The sequence below is a fragment of the Geotrypetes seraphini genome, chromosome 12, assembly GCF_902459505.1.
Source record: "Geotrypetes seraphini chromosome 12, aGeoSer1.1, whole genome shotgun sequence".
In the NCBI taxonomy this organism is placed as follows: Eukaryota; Metazoa; Chordata; class Amphibia; order Gymnophiona; family Dermophiidae; genus Geotrypetes; species Geotrypetes seraphini.
The window spans coordinates 39392288-39407626 of NC_047095.1; the positions used below are offsets into that span (position 1 = coordinate 39392288).

At 45.0% G+C, this 15339-nt stretch overlaps 1 protein-coding gene across 1 annotated transcript in view; it reads right to left on the reverse strand.

The window, feature by feature from the left end:
- Positions 1-5180: 5180 nt before the first annotated feature.
- Positions 5181-15339, reverse strand: part of ACADM (acyl-CoA dehydrogenase medium chain) — a 42202-nt gene continuing 32043 nt past the window's right edge. The window contains exons 11-12 of the mRNA XM_033916225.1: positions 7370-7618; positions 5181-5737 (exon numbers count right to left, since the gene is read on the reverse strand). Of these exons, the coding sequence (XP_033772116.1) occupies positions 5666-5737; positions 7370-7618 (321 nt within the window). The 3' untranslated portion in view covers positions 5181-5665. The remainder of the gene's footprint in view (positions 5738-7369; positions 7619-15339) is intronic.

Sequence of the window (15339 nt, forward strand, 5' to 3'; positions counted from 1 at the left end):
ACGCAACACTTTCATTCAATGACCATCTTAATTCTTGATAAAAAAATGTTTCTTTAGTCTCCATATGCTGAGGACAGTTTAGATCCCGTTTCCACCAACAACATTTTGCTGTCCTTGTACAATCAATCATTCTTTTGAGATTAGATTTTTGTAATTTGGTCTAAGTCTAACCAAGAAAAGTCTTCAAAAACTTCAACAGATCCAGAATACTGCAGCTAGATTGATCTTTGCAAAAAGCAAATTTGATCGTTTCCCTGCTCTTGTTAAAACTTCACTGGCTCCCAGTAATCTCTAGGGTTTACTTTAAATGTGCTTGCCTAACATTTAAGATCTTGCATGGCACTCTTCCTCCTTTAATTTCTTTCTTGGAATTCTACGAGACCTGATGTTACTAGATCTATCCAAAAGCTTAAATTATCTTTCCCCTCATTAAAAGGCATTATCTATATTGGAAAATTAGAGAAATCTCTTTACTTTAAAATTACTGAGTTTTGGAATAATTTTCCTGTCCAGCTGCATAAATTGGGCTTTTTCCAACTATTTCGAAAACATCTGAAAACGTGGCTATTTTCAAAAATGTAAATTCCGCTGCTCTCTATATAATCACTAATTCTTATTATATTTTCCTTTCTTTAAAACTCTTGTGAATCGTGCCGAGCTAACCTTATAGAGAAGATGTGGTATATAAGCTTAAGGTTTAGTTTACTGGCCTTAGTTCTTCAATAATTACTATTATTTTCTGATTCTAGATACTCTGTGTTCATCCTACGCTTTTTTCAACTGTCACCATTTTCCTCACCACCACCTCTCTTGGGAGTGCATTCCAGGCATCCACCACCCTCTCCTTAAAGTAGAATTTCCTTACATTTCTCTTGAGTCTACCACCCCTCAACCTCAAATTATGGCCTCTGGTTTACCATTTTCCTTTCTCTGGAAAAGATTTGTTCTACGTCAATACCTTTCAAGTATTTGAATGTCTAAATCATATCTCCACTTTTCCTTCTTTCCTCTAGGGCAGGGATGCCCAAATGGTCGATCACGATTGACCAGATCGCAAAGGCAATGCGAGTCAATCACGGATTGAGTTGCCTTTGTGATCTGTTCTCCCTGCTTCCCCTACACCAGCAGGCCAGGCGCGTACAATTGCTGGGCCCACAAGCCTTCCCCCCGGACCCCCCCCATCAATTCTGACGTCAGAGAGGAAGTTCCTTGCCAGTCAATTGCTACCCAGCTGGCCCAGAAATTCCTCTCTTCACGTCAGAATTGACGTTGGGGGGAAGGCTTGTGGGCCCGGCTCTTGTACGTGCCTGGCCTGGCGTGGGGAAGCAGGGAGAAAGAAAGACAAAAGGGAGACAGAAAGAAAGGGGAGGGGGCGAGGAAGAAAAAGTTGGACTCATGGAGGGACAGAGAGATGTTGGTTGGGGAATGGAATGAGGTCTGGCAGAGAAGAAGCATGCAGGAGGCAGAAATAAAGAAATATTAGATTTACAGTCAAAAGAAGGAAATGCAACCACTCATGAAATCACCAGACAGCAAAGGTAGGAAAAATGATTTTATTTTCAATTTAGTGATTAAAATGTGTCCGTTTTGAGAATTTATATCTGTGGTCTATATTTTGCACTATGGTCCCCTTTTACTAATACAAGAAAATAAGGCAATAAAGAGTATATTTCTTTTCCAAGGTTAAGTTCAATTGGTATCACATACACAACCTTAGATAAACATATTTTTTCCGTTTAGGACCTCAGCGGTGCAAGCTGTGAGAGCATTTCATTCACAGAATTGTTTGCACTAAAGTCTTCATCGGTCTTATTTTATATATATTTTTTTAAATTATTTTTCTTATTTAAATATTTTAATTATAGAAAAGTTAGAAAAGTACTCATCTCTTTTAGAGAAGCATAGCAGGGGCTCTTCACCAACATAGGCTATGTTTCGCCCAGGGGGCTTTATCAAGGTATTTTCCCCTTAGTTTGCTGCCATGGTAAGGATTGCTGCTTTCTGGTTCTCATAGTGTGTTGCCTTCCTTCTGATGTATGGCTTTGGGTGGCTGGGGCTGGAGCCAAACAAACAATTCTGTGAATGAAATTCCCTTTTACTAAACCATGATAGCGTTTTTTTTAGTGCAGGGAGCGTCAGGAGCAGCAAAGGGGCATTCAGCTATTGCTATCGCGGTTTACTAAAAGGGGAGGAGGTATATTTGTCTATTTTTGTACACTTGTTACTGAGGTGGCATTGCATATTTTAAAGTCGTCATCTGCCTTGACCTCTTTGAACCCCCCCCCCCAAATATAAATAATAATAAACATTTTCTCTGCATACAGTGTGCTTTGTGTTTTTTCAAATTTTATTGTTGGTAGATCATTTTGACTTGTCATTTTAAAAGTAGCTCACAAGCCAAAAAAGTGTGGGCACCCCTACTCTAGGGTATACATATTCAGGGCTTCCAGTCTCTCCTCTCCTCTCTTATGGCGCAAACCTCCTATCATTTTTGTCACCCTCCTCTAGACCGCTTCAAGTCTTCTTATGTCCTTCGCCAGATACAGTCTCCAAAATTGAACACAATATTCCAAGTGGGACCTCACCAATGACCTGTAAAGCAAATTCGACCACGTCTCACCGCTTTTATCCAAGCTCCACTGGCTTCCGATTATCTCCAGAGTCCACTTCAAATGTGCCTGCCTCACTTTCAAGATCCTACACGGTATCCTCCCTCCCTTCATTCCTCTTTCTTGGAACTCCTCTAACCCCAATTCTGCCAGATCCACCCAAAAACTGAAACTTTCCTTTCCCTCTCTAAAAGGCATTTCACTTGTAGGAAAACTAGGTTCTTCCCTCCCTTTCAGAATCACTCAGCTCTGGAACAACCTTACCTTCCCTCTTAGGAATCTGAGCTCCCTCCAACTCTTCCGTAAACATCTGAAAACCTGGTTATTCTCAAAAATGTAACTCCTCCTCCCTCTAGTCCTCTAAATTTTCTCTTCATTTTGCCTCTTCCCTCCACTGGAGTTCCTTTCTACCCTAACTCTTGTTAACCATGTCGAGCTTTACGAATGTAGAGATGATGCGGTATACAAACCTAAGGTTTAGATTAGATTAGATCAACACCTTCTTTCTACTACTGGTTATGCCTCTCTTTATACAGCCCAGCATCCTTCTGGCAACAGCTACCGCCTTGTCACTGTTTTTTTGCTTTTAGATCTTTGGACACTATCACCCCAAAGTCCCTCTCACCATCCGTGCATATCAACCTCTCACTTCCTAGCATATACGGTTCCTTCCGATTGTTAATCCCCAAATGCATTACTCTGCATTTCTTTGCATTAAACTTTTGTAGATCCTTTTTCATGTTTTCCACTCCCTCCTCGATGTCTACTGTTACAAATCTTGGTATCATCTGCAAAAAGGCAAACCTTTCCTTCTAACCCTTCAATAATGTCACTCAATATATTGAACAGGATCGGCCCCAGCACCGAACCCTGAGGGACTCCGCTACTCACCTTTCCTTCCTCCAAGTGACCTCCATTAACCCACAACTTCTGGCATCTGTCCGACAATCAATTTCTAATCCAGTTCACCACTTTGGATACTAGCTTCATCCCTTCAGGTTTGTTCAAGAGCCTTCTATGAGGAACCGTGTCAAAGGCTTTGCTGAAATTTAAGTAAATTACATCTAGCATATGTCCATGACCCAGTTCTCTGGTCAAAAAATTCAATCAGGTTCGTTTGGCACGATTTACCTTTAGTAAAGCCATGTTGCCTCGGATCCTGTAATCCATTAGATTCTAGGAAGTTCACTATCCTTTCTTTCAGCAACACTTCCATTATTTTTCCCAACTGAAGTGGGGCTTACAGGCCTGTAGTTTCCTGCTTCATCTCTGTGACTTTTGTGAATAGGGACATCTGCTCTTTTCCAATCCCCAGGAACCACTCTCGCCTCCAGAGATTTGTTGAACAAGTCTTTAATAGAACCCACCAGAACCTCTCTGAACTCCCTCAGTATCCTGGGTTGGATCCCTTCTGGTCCCATCACTTTGTCCACCTTCAGTTTTTCAAGTTGTTCATTAACACTTTCCTCCGTGAACGGTGCAGAATCTATTCCAGGACGCTGGTAAAAACAGAAAGGCAAGCAACGCAACAAAAGTGGAGAAGTGACATTTGACAAAGCCCTGAAGAAACAGCTACATGCCATGAAACGTTGGCTAATACGTTGTTTCATCTTCACAGTTTAAAAGGCAGCTAATGATCTTAGTCCTGCATAAATAGAGTAGTGGTAATAGCACACTCCTTCTGGAAGTTTTTTTGCCAATGATGTGGGTGGAGGAGGTTTGAGCAGTTCTTGCTCTACCGTGATAATACCTGAGGCTTTTTCTTCCGTTGGAGATAGTGCTCATAGTTTAAATAAGTGAAGCAGTCTTATTTATTGTTATTTATTTTCCACTTCCACCTTTTTCATGAAAATGAAATGATACATTTTTGGAGACAAAACTTAATTGAGAAGAAGGAAAATGTATTTTGTGGTGGGAAGATAAATGTGTTTCCAGGGCCATCCAACTACAACGTAAAGCATTTTTGAGCTTGAAATAGTGGTGGCTCCGGGAGCAACATTTTTTTCTTAAATATCCTTATGTCTTATTACTTATCAAGATAAAGATTTTTTTTATTTTGTGATTCTGTACAATTAGAAGATTTTCTTAAGAGTAATAAGAAGCCACAAATAAGCCAAACACTAGTGAGAAAATAACCATCCTATTTTTTTCCTGTTTGTTAAATTGAGGTCTTAAGATTGTAAATGTCTCCCTCTTGATGTGGGCTTGTAGGTTTTCCTAATTGGATTTATTATTTTTGTTATTTGTACACTCTATCTTAATTTCTATGTGTAGGAAATTAATGGAAATTTATTCTAAAACCAAAAACCAATATAAAATCTGGCCTAGTTAGAGCAGCTGTCTCAGCAAGTACCTGTCTTAACATATGTAAACCACTTTGATCGTATAAACCACACAGAAAAGGCAGTATACAAATCCCAACACCCCCCCTTTAAATCAGTGTATAACTTGTCAACATTTTTGCATATCTTTTCACTTTAGCTTCTCTTTTTTGGTGAAGAACAGTTAATTCTGGCACTGTAATGTCACAGCATTCACATTTTAAAAAAATAAAACTCTTCAGACTATGCATTTGTATGGTTGGGACAGTTTATTATTTTACATTTATAAAAAATACAATTTAACTCATAATTTTTTATTGCCTAATACTACATTTATATTGATAGATCACCCTAAGTCAGTTTTTTTGCTGACATTTCAACATTTCAGAAACATCAGGAAGATTCAACTGACTAGCTATTCCTCCTACTAATCTCATCCTCAAGATTTCATCAATAATTAGACATTTAAAAACCCTGGAAAGAAATTTTATCAAAGTACAGCCTCGTACTAGCAGCAAAGTGGACATAACCTACTTATCAAAAGTGCTTTAAGCACTATAGTTTTGCATATATCAGAATTTTAAAAAAAAAAAAAAAAAACCCCACACTACTGTATAAGATTTTATTGGAAAAAACATTGCTCACTCACACAGTGTGGCTTACAATATTTAATTACACTCTGACAAATGCATGAATAAGAATTTAAAGCCCTTAATGTTTCATTTGGTCAAAAATTTAATTTTTGAACCTGGCAAGGTGTTCACGAGCTATGACCAATCTTTGAATCTGGGCAGTACCTTCATAGATCTGAAAAGGAAAAAATGAAAACATTAAGAAACCAAAAAACACTAATATAGGTAAAGAAGCACTGAAAAGTATGAAATATTTTAGAAACTATAATTTCTTCTTCAAAGTACATTGCTGTGCTTTTCTACTAAACTGTATGTTTAGTTCAGTTCTCCATAGTTTATATCAGTGGTTCCCAACCCTGTCCTGGATTTTCAGGATATCCCTAATGAATATGCATGAGAAATTTGCATATAATGGAAGTGACAGGTATGCAAATCTCTCATACATATTCATTACCCAGATTTACAATAAAGCTGTCTTGTACCTAATACTTTCAAACATCAGTTCAGTTAATTCTCATCTTGCACATAACTCTATAATAAGCTAATGTACAAAATATCAGTAATCACCTTACAATAACTTTATTACCATTGCCTACATAGCATGTGCTAGCACCTATAGGAAAAGTGACTGTTACATTAAAAACTTTAAACCATACAACCTTTACCACAACCACATAGTCCTTAAAATTTGCAATAGGAAAATTTAATTCTTGAATTTTCCACACACTGCGGTGGCAATCCATTCAGGCTGAAATGCTTTTTCAGTTATTTTAAGCAGAAATTCTCTTTCTTAGTGTGTCCACTTTATATTGCACTGAGAATGTGTTCAAGCAGTCTTTGTGTTGTCAGAATTCAATTCACACAAAATATTGTCCACCAACTCGACACGGATCTGTGTTTTGCCAAAGCTTTCTCAAGAGTTGGATATATACCATGGAACAAAGCACATGGCTATTAATGGCTCCAAAACACTCTGCTCACCAGAAGATATTGTTATCAAGATTTCTTCATAACTGCTAAACCAGAAGTATCAAAGCGCAGGTAAACTTTGCTAAGTTTTACAGAGTTCTCTTGTTTGTATGGTTTAAAGTTTGTAATGTAACAGTGCAAGATGAGAATTAACTGAACTGATGTTTGAAAGTATTAGGTACAAGACAGCTTTATTGTAATTCTGGGTAGTAAATGAGGAAGCTGCATCATGCATTCTCACATTTTGTATACTGTACATTAATGCATATTCATTAGGGATATCCTAAAAACCTGACTGGCTGGTTGTCCCTCAGGACGGGGTTGGGAATCACTGGTCTATATAGAGTGTCTTGGCATTTTTGCTTACAGGGTAGATCTCCACTTCACATAACTGAATTCAGGGCCCTATTCATTAAATATAGGAGAGAGAAAAAACACCAAGAACCATTCAGAATGGGAAAATCAACTTATTGTGGAGAAATCGCTAACTACTGTGTTTCCCCGAAAATAAGACCTACCCTGAAAATAAGCCCTAGAATGAATTTCGGGATAGGTCCTAATATAAGCCCTACCCAAAAAATAAGTCCAAGATGGTGAGTGTGGGAAAGGAATAAAAATAAAAAAAATAAAGAGAGAGAAAAGATCTGAAGATCTGACCTGATAACTCCTAAAGTTACTAGGCAGATCTTGTGAACAGACCCCCTATATTATCTGCAGATTACATTTCAAATAGAGTAACCTAGTTTAAAAATAATTCTTGAAGTACCCTATCCTTAATCTTAAAATTTTTAATTTTTTTTCTGATTTTCACAGTATTTTAATAGCCCATCTTACTCACCTGATAGATTTTGGCATCTCTCATTAGCTTTTCTACTGGATATTCACTATTGAATCCATTCCCTCCAAATATCTGAACAGCATCAGCAGCAACCTGGTTTGCAATGTCACCAGCAAATGCCTTGGCAATTGATGCATAATAAGTATTTCTTCGCCCAGAATCAACTTCCCATGCTGCTCTTTGATAGCTCATTCGTGCCAGTTCCACTTTTATTGCCATTTCTGCCAGCATAAAGGACACTACTTGATGCTAGGTATTAAAAATAAAATCAGAGAAATTTCGATATTAAGATATTGAGATGATGCTCTCTTTATACATAATTCTGAACACTTGCTATGAGAGCAAAATGCAAGTTGTATATCTATTAATATGCAGGTAAATATCTAATAATAATAATAATTTATTTTTGTATACCGCTATACCAAAGAAGGTTCAAAGCGGTTCACAACAAAAAAAAAATTACATACAATCAATGAGGTTAAAAGATGACATAATAAAATTTATCAGTTAAAAATTGGAAGACATCTATTAAGAGACAGTGATGAGTTAAACAGTAACACAGCTAAGATATAATTATGTCAAACAGACATATCTAACGATTTTCTAAAATCAAAATAGGAAGTAGCCTCTAGTATTGGTTTTCCAAGCCATATATTCAGTTTAGTGGCCTGGAATGAAAGAATTCTGTCAAAGAACTTCTTGTATTGACAGGATTTAATAGAAGGGTAATTGAATAGACTTGTTCTACGTGTACTCTTGTTGGAATAATTAAAAAAAAAGTGAGCACAAGATAGTCTGGTAGCATCCCAAAAACTGCTTTGTAACAAAAACAGGAAAACTTAAATAAAACTCTGGACTCTTCCGGCAACCAGTGAAGTTTTTGATAGATGGGAGAAATGTGCTCCCATTTTTTACTCCAAAAATGAGGCGAACAGCAGTGTTCTGGATCAGTCTCTGCTAATTTGGCTCCTGAACCTTACGGGTGGGATCTACCTCGAGAAGGGTTTCATCCTCCAGAGAGTTTGGCATAAGATGTTTTGATGATTGGATGACAGAGGGGGTGAACGGGAAAAAAAAGTTAAAAAAAAATTTTTTTGTATCATCAGTGGCATTACCTAGCACCACCAGTAATTCAGATATTTATCTGCATTTAGGGCTCCTTTAACAAAGCCATGGTAGCAACTCCCACGAATAGAAATGTGAATCCTATGGACTGTTGATTCCTATGGACTGTATCGCATTTCCCACATTGGTACTCGCCACTACAGCTTTGTGAAATGGATCTCTAACCTTGATACACCAAAAGTGCTTGTGCTAGCTCAATTGTAGGGCCTGTTTTTGGAACAAGTTGCCAGGTTATATTAGATTTTGTTCAAGCTTGCAACAGTTTAAGAAATTGTTAAAAAATTTGTTTTTCTAGGCTTTTTTTTCTTTGTAATTTTGTTGCTTAGGAGATATGTGATTAATACTGCCTTGGAGAAATGAGCTATAGCTGGTAATTACTATGATTTTATTGGAATGACTAATGTCAGATTTCATTGATTTGTGTTATGTTTGTTTACGCTTTATATGCCACTTAGTTTTAAGCAGGGTAAAAGTTTTTAAATAAAAAGTAAATAAAATAAATAATTCATATGTTAAAATGCGTTAAGATGTGCATTCAATCATGAACTCTTGTATAGTTCTGAACCTTAAGCTATGATATATCGCCCTTCATGTTCCTTTGGATTAAGCTGAAACATTTTTATAGTGTGAGGGTTAAACACTCTGCTACCCATCCCCACTGGGGAGCAAAACTGTTAAAATTATGACTAGAGCTAGCAAACAAAATCTGTTAAAAATTATGCTTTAGTATCTCAAATATAACAATTCATAAATCCAAACCAATAATATTGTATGAGCCCCGTTTTCAGAGGAGAAAATATTGCAATCCAATCCTCACAATTCCATTGAAGATGCTTCAATTATATAGAGCCATCAGAAGTGGCACTCCAGGTACACAAGACACCAAACTTATGGAGTTAAATGCCACTACGCTTCATCAGCTCATGGATTAATACATGGAATCTTATTGTGAACTAACGATCTTTACATTAAATATTTAGATGACATATTATAAATTCTTATTAGACTTAACTGTAAAGTCCTGGTAAAGCCTTTAGCTTATACCAAGAGGCAGAAGACACCAACGCTGGGACAGGAGGAAGGTCACCTGAGGTCCCAGGCAAAATGGTGGAGCTTCCCACCAAAAATCCCCCTGAAAAAAACACTCCTCCGAGGCCTGCAGCGGCAAAGAGGCCTGAATAGACCCAGATGCTAAAGCAGGCAAGCTGGCAGCAGCAGTAAGGGAATCCCCAGCACTATTGGCGGTAAGGAAAACCTTATTTCCCTGACAGTCGACGGCTAGGGAAATCCCTGTGTGGGTGGTAGGGGAAGCCCAGGCTTCCCCACTGCATGCAGGCAACAAGTGGTGCATGTGCGAAGGGGAACCCTGTTTGCTGGCATCCGAAGCCGATGAGGATTCCCCTTCATGGTGGCCAGTGCACTTCGTGCACACGCCAGACGCATCAACTGCATAAGGAGAAATTAGGTTCTTACCTGCTAATTTACTTTCTTTTAGCTTCTCCAGACCAGTAGAGGTTAACTTTACGAATGGGTATATATCTAATCATGACCAGCAGGTGGAGACTGAAAACAAAACTTTGGGACAGTATATCCTAGCCCCTCCTCTCTATTTCCCTCAGTCTGCCGAATAGCCAAGCAGAACCAAGAACTGGAAAACAACAGAGAGAAAAAACAATACTCCGAAAGGAGGAACAAATAACAAAACCCAAAATGCTGTTGGAAAATGCAGAGGAGAAATTCCCGAAGGAAGAATGTCCCCACAGCTCGCCAGCTAAGCCAGCCGAGCCACAGCCGCTGTTCTTCAATTCTCCCCGGCCCTAGAAAAATACTAGAAACCCGCAGCAAAAACCAAAAACTGCCCGCGCAACAGCCCCAACAACAACAACAACAGACAGGGTGGGGACCTCTACTGGTCTGGAGAAGCTAAAAGAAAGTAAATTAGCAGGTAAGAACCTAATTTCTCCTTCTTTAGCACTCTCCAGACCAGTAGAGGTTAACTTTACGAATGGGACGTACCAAAGCAGTCCCTCTCACGGGCGGGACCCCCGAAGGGCCGATACCAGTACACGCTCACCGAACACCGCGTCCCGACGCGCCTGCACATCAACCCGATAATGACGAACAAAGGAATGCAAGGAGGACCAAACCGCAGCCTTACAAATATCCACAGGAGGCACGAGCGACGACTCAGCCCAAGAAGCCGCCTGACCCCGAGTGGAATGAGCCTTGAGAAACTCCGGAACAGGCTGCTGTTTCAGAAGATAAGCGGAAGCAATCGTCTCCTTGATCCAGCGCGCAATAGTAGCCTTAGAAGCGCCAGCTCCCCGACGAGGACCCGCCAGGAGGACAAAGAGATGATCGGACTTCCGGAATTCCTGGGTCCGCTGCACATAAGAGCGAAGGACCCGACCGACATCCAACTTGCGCAGCTGCCGTTGCTCAGAAGAGCCCTCCCGACCACCCAAGACCGGGAGAACCACCGATTGATTGACATGAAAAGGAGAAACAACCTTAGGCAGAAAGGAAGGAACAGGCCGCAAGACGACCCGCTCCCTAGAAAACTCCAAGAAGGGAGTCCTACAAGAGAAAGCCTGCAGCTCAGAAACACGCCTAGCAGAAGTAATGGCCACCAAAAAGACCGCCTTCAAAGTAAGGTCCTTCAAAGAACAGTCGTCCAACGGCTCGAAAGGCGGACGCACCAAAACAGAGAGAACCAGATTAAGATCCCAAGAGGGAACCGAGGGCCGTAGGGGAGGCCTAAGCAACTTGGCCGCCCGCAAAAACCGAATCACATCAGGAAGAGCCGATAAACGCTGACCTGACACCAACCCTCGAAAAGCCGACAGGGCCGCAAGATGAACCCGTAGAGAAGACCAAGCCAGGCCTCTATCCAGGCCATCCTGCAAGAACTCCAGAATGTTAGGCAGAGAAGCGCGAAAAGAGGTCACTCCCCGCGCCCGACACCATTCCTCAAAGAGACGCCAAACCCGCACATAAGCCCGAGAGGTAGAAAGCCTCCGGGACCCCAACAGTGTAGAGATCACCTTGTCTGAATATCCCTTCTTGCTAAGGCGACCCCTTTCAAGAGCCACGCCGTAAGACAGAAGGGAGACGGGTCGAACATGGGAATGGGACCCTGCATCAGAAGGTCGTCCGTGAGAGGCAGAGGAAGAGGATCCGCTACCAGGTGCCTCACCAGATCCGCATACCACGGACGGCGAGGCCAATCCGGCGCCACCAGCACCACCAAACCCGGATGGTAAACAATGCGAAGAAGCACTCTGCCCACCAGCGGCCAAGGAGGGAACACATACAACAGCCCCTCCGTTGGCCACTGCTGGACCAGAGCATCCAGACCCTCGGCCAGACCGTCCCTGCGACGACTGAAGAAGCGGGGCACTTTGGCGTTGCCACCCGTGGCCATCAGGTCCATCAGGGGCTGCCCCCAAGCCTGCACTATCAACTGAAACGCCTCGGCGCCGAGACACCACTCTCCTGGATCTAGGAAGTGACGACTGAGGAAGTCTGCCTGAACATTTTCTACTCCGGCTATGTGAGAGGCCGAGAGGTCCAGCAGATGGGATTCCGCCCAAACCATGAGCAGAGCCGCCTCCTGCGCCACCTGAGTGCTCTTGGTGCCCCCCTGACGATTGACATAAGCCACCGCCGTGGCATTGTCCGACAGCACTCTGACCGACTTGCCCCGCAACAGGGAGTGGAAAGCCAACAGCGCCAGACGGACCGCTCTGGTCTCCAACACGTTGATCGACCAGGCGGCCTCCTCCGCGGACCAGGTGCCCTGAGCTGAGTGACCCAAACACTGAGCCCCCCCAACCCAGGAGACTCGCATCCGTCAGGAGCACCGTCCACTGCGGGAGATCCAGGACCCACCCCCTGAACTAGGTGAGGGGTCTGGAGCCACCAACGTAGACTGCAGCGCGCCAAGCCTCGCAGGGGGACCGGAACATCCATCCCGTGCCTCTGGGGGAGACCACCTCCGGAGCAGAGCATACTGGAGAGGACGCATGTGGGCCCGCGCCCACCTCACCACGTCCAGGGACGCCGCCATCGACCCCAAGACCTGGAGGAAATCTCGCGCCCGAGGACACCGGGACGCCAAAAGCAGGCGAATCTGAGATTGCAATTTGCTCACCCGGCCCTCTGGAGGAAGACCTTCCCCAAGGAGGTGTCGAACAGCACCCCTAGGTACTCCAGACGCTGAGCCGGGACCAACCGACTCTTGGAAAGGTTGACCACCCAGCCCAGCGACCGGAGAAACTCCACCACCCGAGCAGTCACCCGGGAGCTTTCCTGCAACGACTTTGCCCCGAATTAACCAGTCGTCCAGGTAGGGGTGAACCAGGATGCCCTCCGACCGCAAGGCTGCCGCGACGACCACCATCACCTTGGTGAACGTCCGAGGAGCCGTGGCCAGCCCAAAGGGAAGCGCACAGAACTGAAAGTGCCGACCCAAGATCGCAAAGCGCAGGAAACGCTGATGAGAGGCCCGAATGGGAACATGCAAGTAGGCCTCCGTCAGATCGAGAGAAGTGAGAAACTCCCCCGGCTGAACCGCCAGAATGACCGACCGCAGAGTTTCCATACGGAAAGAGGGAATCTTGAGAGCCCTGTTGACCCCTTTCAAATCGAGGATGGGCCGAAAGGTCCCCTCCTTCTTGGGCACCACAAAGTAAATGGAGTACCTGCCCGTGCCCCACTCCGGAGGGGGCACCGGAACAACTGCCCTGAGATCTAGCAAGCGCTGAAGGGTCTGGCGAAAAGCCTGCGTCTTCCCCGGAGTCTGACATGGAGAAGCGAGGAAAAAATCCGGTAGAGAGCGGGCGAACTCCAGGGCATAACCGTCCCGCACCACCTCCAGGACCCACTGATCGGACGTGATCTCGGCCCATTTGGGGAAAAATTCGCGCAGCCGGGCCCCCACCGGAACCAAAGGGGGGCGCCGGCAAGGCGTCATTGTGCAGGACGGGAAGCGGGGGAACCGGCGGAGGGATTCCCTGCCCCCCGACGGGCCCCCCGAAAGGGCTGCATACGCTGGAAGAACCGACCCCGGGAAAATCCCGGAGACTGGAAAGAAGCAGCCCCACGCCCAGGGCGATACTTGCGAAAATCCCGCAAACGCCCCCGGGCCGCACCCCCCCGAGACGCCGGGCGGGCACGGTCCTCCGGCAGACGGGGAACTTTCGAGTCCGACAGAGTCTGAATCAACTTATCCAAGTCCTCTCCAAACAAAACGACCCCCGAAAGGGAAATTTAGTAAGCTTAGCTTTGGACGCAGCATCCGCCGCCCAAGCGCGCAGCCACAACACACGCCTTGCGGCCACGCCAAAAGCCATAGACTTAGCCGAGATCCGCACCAAGTCATAGAGAGCATCTGAGAGGAATGAGGCTGCCATCTCAATCTTCGCAACCTCCTGATCCACCAGAGACCAGTCGTCAGACTCTCGATCCAAGACCCGCTCCGCCCACCGAAACATGGCGCGAGCGACCAGTCCCCCACAAATAGCCGCCTGGACCCCAAAGGCAGAGACCTGAAAATTTTGCTTAAGGAGGCCCTCCAATTTGCGCTCCTCAGGGTCTCGCAAGGCAGAACCGCCCTCAACAGGCACGGTATGCCGCTTGGAAATTGCCGAGACCACCGCATCCACGATCGGCGAAGCTAACGTAGCCCGATCCCCTTCAGGAATGGGATACAGGCGAGCCATGCTGCGCGCCAGCCGAAACGGCGTCTCCGGCGTTTTCCACTGCTCCAGGATAATATCCCGAATATCCTGATGCATAGGAAAAGAGCGGGAAACGGAACGGATCCCCCGCAACAGGGGGTCCCCCACACGCGGAGTCTCCGGCGGCGCGTCCTCAAAACGCAAGACCGAAGAAACCTGCTGAATAAGGTCAGGCAGCTCATCTTTCTGAAAAAGACGCACCACAGACGCCTCGTCACTGGAGAACGGGAAATCCGACAACCCGCCGCCAGCTTCCGTCCCCTCCAGAGAGTCCTGGAATTCCTCAGAAGGGTCCAGGTCCTCCTCCAGACCGACCCGTTCCTCAGACCACAAATTCTCGTCCCACGACACCCGCGGACGCTTGGACAAGGGAGGCGGCGGAGGGGACGTCACGCCAGACGAAAGAGGCAAAGCCGCAGGAAGCGCGGAGGAAAAACCACCCCCCGAGACCCCCTGGGCGCAACCGGGACCCCCAGCCGCCTGAAAATAGGCTCTGCATAAAGAAAAGAAAAATTCAGGAGAAAACCCCCCCGAGGGTCCCAAGGGACTCCCTGCCACAGCAGGGGACCCAGCAGAACCTTGCCCCTGCATAGTCAAAACAGGGGGAAGGTCACCTGAGGTGGAAGACAAAATGGAGGGGCCAGACAGAGAAGATGGCGTCTTTCCCGCCAAAACAGCTCCCTCCACAGCCTGCAGCGGCTGAGAGACCTGAAAAGTCTCAGCCGCTAAAACAGGCAAGCCGGCATCAGCTGTCAAAATATCAGCTGAGAGGGAATCCTCTAAAACCCGACCGTCGGCGGCTCGGGGGAATCCCTCCGTGGGCGGACGGAGAAGACCGGGCTTCTCCACCGTTCCCTGCCGACTCGCGAGGCACCATCGGCGGGGAGCTCTGGGCGCCTGCAGCCGCTGCCGACGGAGCTCCTCCACCGCACCGGCCTGAACACCGCTTGCACAGGCCGGCCGCGAGTGCCTCGCGTCTGGAGCACAATGAGCACTTTTTCCCTTTAGAAGTGCTCATTGCTCCATACGCGACCTAGCTGTAAAAAAAGTGCCGGTTAGTTGAAAAAATACAGTAAAATACAGTTTTCTTAAAGGGATACAACC